This window comes from Dreissena polymorpha, chromosome 6 (assembly GCF_020536995.1).
Source record: "Dreissena polymorpha isolate Duluth1 chromosome 6, UMN_Dpol_1.0, whole genome shotgun sequence".
NCBI lineage: Eukaryota > Metazoa > Mollusca > Bivalvia > Myida > Dreissenidae > Dreissena > Dreissena polymorpha.
Window position 1 is genome coordinate 64,990,579 of NC_068360.1, and position 5,366 is coordinate 64,995,944.

Consider the following 5,366-nt stretch of genomic DNA (forward strand, 5'->3'; position numbering starts at 1 on the left):
CACTTTCACTTGACCTAGTCTTGTATGAATGAAGAGTGTCAAAGGGAACAAGGTTTTCACTCATATTCAGGAGCCAAACCATTTTTGATCTTGAAAACATGACAAAGAGAAGCTTGCTCCAGTATCTTTTGAACAGGTAACCAGTTCAAAATCTTAAAATGTTCATTACCTATATGTGACATATGACCTAGATTGAGGACAAACCTTATTAATTTATTTTGTGTGACCTGAAGTTTATCTTTCCAAAATTTGGTAATTCCATGATACCAAAAAACAACATGCGTAATCGAAATGACATTGGATTAGAGCCATGATCAAGTGTAGCACCAAGATATTTGACTGTAGAAGTTGACTAAATATGAGTACCATTACAACTAACATTGACAGAAGCACCAGACTTTAACCTAGGTTTAGAACAAAATAGAATTGTCTCTGTTTCACCTAAGTGAAGAGAAAGTTTATTGTCAATTAATCATTGACTGACAGACTGTAATTCATCTGTCAGTTCTTTTTCAATGAAAGAACTGTTTTTACCTGCAACAAGAATGACAAAATCATCAGCATACTAGTACCTAAGAAGTTTATTTTTAACCACTGCCTGCGTATCATTTACATATATTAAGAAAAGTAGTGGCCCCAAGATGGATCCCTGGGGAACACCGCAAGTAACCTTACCACTAGAAGAGAAAGAACCAGCTACATCAACAAGTTGTTGCCTGTCGGACAGTTATGACTTCAACCATTGAAAAACATCAAGACTGAGACCCTTGGCCTCTAGTTTATAAGAAGAACTGAATGGTCTTGTGTGTCAAAAGCTTTTTGAAGATCCATTAAAATCATACCTACAAAGTGACCTTTATCCATATGAAACCTAATAAAGTCTGACAAAATGAATAAGGCAGGTGCCTGTGGAAAAACTACCTCTAAAACCAGATTAAATTTTATATAATAAATCTTTTTCTTTAAGATAAGTACAAATTTGGTCAAATACAACTCTTTCGAAAACTTTTGAAATAATACTTAAAATAGACCCATTTCCCAGAGAGAAAAACAAACATCAAAGTAAAAACGATTCAACGGTTGCAACCTTAAATACGTGTTCAATATATTAAGACTTGACTTTTTATTTATTTCTGATTATTTGATACACAATCTTACAGAAATATAGTGATACAATCATAAAAATAAATAATAATCTCAACCGTTAGCAACATCGACGAGAATAAACCATTGTCCGCCGTTTCCGAAGAATATACTCCAATTAGGGCTTTTGTTCAAAATCGAAAGCACTGTAGTGGCACCATGATTTACGATGGGGTTTGCTATTTGTTTTAAATTAACACCAGGTATTTCATGTTCAATAATGTTTGTCAACATCCCGAAGATAGAATAGAATACAGGTTTATTAAATATTATGCCTTTGTTGGTGATTCATAAATGCATGTCTTAATAGTAAAACTTCATTCAACTTTTTTTTCGTACGTACGAATGATCACAAACAATATAATCATTAATAGCATAATTATCAATTAGTTATTTAATAGAATAGATCTTGAATACAATTACTCTTGTATTCTCGCTTAAAGAAACCCCAGACAGTTGATTTATTTATCGGGCATTATACATTCTCAATTAATTAAGTTGACGAACGATATTCGTGTACGTTATTCTAAAAGCGGTATGTACACAAGCGTCAAACAATAATGAAGTGACAAAAGTATCCGGATTAAGAGTTGTGATCCAGATTGTATTTGACTGCGGTGGTCATTTTCAACAACGGGGCTCACATGTCTACGAACAAAACTATTCAAACGTTGACCTTCATACAATACTTGAAGATTTAATCGAGGTAATGTTAAAGATATGATTTGTTTAGCCTTACTTACATAACAATACCAATGGGTAGTAAGGGACACTACCGGATTCTGTGCTTCAATCTATCGTTGAGTTGACTGTCTGAATAAACTATTCTAATATGCTCGCAATACAAGTAGAATCAATACATTTGCATGGAATACCGTTAGCGCCATCGTGGTTACACATTAAAATCCAGAGGGAGACAATGCGATAGTGCGATAGTACGATGGCGACAATGCGAAAGTACGATGGCGACAATGCGATAGAACGATGGTGACAATGCGACAACGCGATAGTACGATGGCGACAATGCGATAGTACGATGGCGACACTCCGAAAGTACGATGGCGACAATGCGATAGTCATATCGTACTGTCGCCATCGTATCATTGCATTGTCGGCATCGTACTATCGCATTGTCGCCCTCTGGATTTCAATGTGTAACCACGATGGCCCTAACGGTATTTCGCACATTTGAATCACGCTTTGTAAAAACGGGGCTTAATGAATGTGCAGTCCAGCAAGGCGTATCAGGGACGGCACTTTCCACTTTTATTAGCGATAATCCTGTTAAGCAGAAAGTGATGTTCCTGATAAGTCTGTGTCAGACGTCAGTCGTCGTGCGTCTTGTCCAGATTGAATTTTCGCTGAGACTGAACGAAACTTAACGCACATGTATTGAGTCAAGATTCATAGAACCAGGCTTAATAAAGTTCGTTTGCAATACATATATTCTCACTCCTAGAAAAATGGATCCTGGGCCGTACCAAGGAGAATTTATACTTGAAACACCTTCCAATATGGAATATTTCAATATATTTTTTTATTTTACTACAATAATGAACATGTAGTAATTTAAATATTCTTTATCGGAAATAAATACATGAATTCATTTTATAGCATTTTAACTCTTGTTGTACTGAAGTTAAAACTCCTGATGTTTATTTTTTTAAGGGATTTGTCTTTCTTTTGAGGGAAAATATATCCTTTTTGCTGGTAGGAAAATGAATTTTGCCACCCAAATGGACGAAAATATGCCTGTATATTTGAATTTTAACACAAACATAAACATACAGCGGAACATTATCTGCTGATATTTATAGAACCGAAGCAATCTATAATTTTTATGTTTCAATATCACTTAATAAACAACAAAATACACGTTTTAATATAGTCCAATATTTATATTAAGTGAAAGAAAATAATAAGTATATAACTGTCAAAATTTTATTTCAGCAACTTCCTATTTTTCAAGCATTAGCATTAAAGGCTATGGATATTTTCTAATTGACCTTTCCCACTAGCAATGATGCTTATAGAGCTCCCAAAGTTCATCATTGGCATTGGGTCATCAGGGCACGTGCATGCGTCCGTGCACGCTTTCCGCTTCCCCGCGTTCATGTCAAAAGACGCATACACCTCGTTCGTAACGGGCCGAGCGCAGTCCGCTGTACAATTTTTCTCCCTTCTCTCCCAGCCTTTGCGTAATTTCATCACATAGCGGTCTACCAACGGGAAGGAAAATACAAGTTTAACGAGTAATGTTATCCAAGGTATAATTAAACACAGGAATGTAATAGATTTGTAAATGAGATGGGGCTTTGACAGCCATCCTGGTATCCCCATGACCAGAACGTGTCCGACAGATAGCAGCAGAGCAGCGTGTCCCATCTTTGACTGCGCGAACCTCCACTCACGCCAGTTTAACGTGTCCGTGACGGACGGGAAAGTGGTGGCGCAAATGAAACTAAGTACCACGTAGGCTATGATGCCAACCAAACAGGCCGCCTCTCCTTTCCAATTCATCCACGTTGTCTGCTTTAACTGCAACGGTACCGTGAGATTCGCGGGAATTGTAACTGTGGTACTGTGATACCAGGAGCTTAGGTACGTCGGAGACATGGTCAGCACTGACATGATCACGTGTATTGATATCAGCGCGAAGGATAGGAGGCCTAGTTGCTTTCGATTTTTCAGCCATTTATCTAGCCACCGCGAGAAACGTATGTGCTTTGTGCCGTAGTAGATTTGAACCATTGTAGCAAAACTACTTGCCAAGTATGTCACTGACAACGTCGTTATGCCTGTCATGCAAAAGGCTTTGTTCAGCACTTTGACGAACAGTTGCTCCCATTTATATACGGACTCTACAATATAGTATATATAAATGAGAAATATTAGCCAAACGATGAAAACGCAAACTGCGAAACCTAGCGGGCCTTTCCATTCCGAAAATAGTCGCAGCGGGTGTTTCTCGATTCTCCGAGCAGCAAACAGTCCTCCAAAGTCCACTGGTCGGAAGTTCATGTCCTTTGCAATATTGGCCACCACATCTCGCGCGTTCTCGCTGTTGCTGGCAATAAAGACCTGTTTACTGCTCGAGTTATAATCGTTCTCCATCGCGTAGGCAGATATGACGTTGAACGCCTTGACAACAATGCAGCCGGGAACCATTTTCTGGACAAGTTCCGCGTTCGACGTGACGCTGCTGGGTCTTTCTCTATTGGATACATCGATAATAATCTTTCCTTCGAGTTTCACGACGTGTTCTGTAAGAAGCTCCTTGACATTATCGAAATGGACTGCCAGGAATATAATGGACGCACTCTTAATGCACTCCTCGATGGATAGAACCTGCACATTGCACAGGCATTGATCCATAGCGTATATCGCTTTCTTTTCCGGTTTTCTGCTTCCTAGAATGACGTCATATCCAGAGAAAAAGAGGCGTTTTGCTAGAGCTCTCGCGAAGTCTCCGGTTCCCAATATACCAACACGGCGTCTTTTTTCTTTGCTAGACATTTCTAAAAAAGTTGAACAATATAAATATATATATATATATATATATATATATATATATATATATATATATATATATGAGTCGCGTTCTGAGAAAACTGGGCATAATGCATATGCGTAAAGTGTCGTCCCAGATTAGCCTGTTCAGTCCGCAGAGGCTAATCAAGGACGACACTTTCCGCCTAAACTTGATTTTCTGTAAGGAGGGACTTCCTTGAAACTAAAAATACCATAAAAGCGAAAAGTGTCTTTACGCAGATGCATTATGCCCAGTTTTCTCAGAACACGACACATATATATCTATAAAGAATCGACATTGCAACATTTAACGATGAATGACAATGCGCTGCGCACAAATACGTCAACATTTGACTCCTAGGATTTGAAGATATTAACCCATTTATGCCTAGTGGACTTTCCCATCCTTCTAAATTAGATCAATTTATTTCCAAAATTAGGGATGTCTAGTTTATTTATTCCTATATTTAGAATATTTCTTACAGACATTCCTTTAAGCAAACAGCGCAGACCCTGATGAGACGTCGCTTCATGCGGCGTCTCATCTGGGTCTACGCTGTTTTCCAAGGCCTTTTTTCTAGACGCTAGGCATTAATGGGTTAAGGGCAACAACATTTTCTTATATAGACCGTCGTGTCACTGTCCTTTCACTCTGTTGAAAAATGAAATTGAGTTTCTGAAATAAAGACATT

General features: G+C 38.1%; 1 protein-coding gene across 1 annotated transcript; it reads right to left on the reverse strand.

Moving 5' to 3' along the window:
* Positions 1 to 3,120: 3,120 nt before the first annotated feature.
* Positions 3,121 to 4,659, reverse strand: LOC127835752 (metalloreductase STEAP4-like). Its single transcript, XM_052362190.1, has one exon. The coding sequence runs from the start codon at positions 4,657 to 4,659 to the stop codon at positions 3,121 to 3,123; it is 1,539 nt and encodes a 512-aa protein (XP_052218150.1).
* Between the last annotated feature and the right edge of the window lie 707 nt (positions 4,660 to 5,366).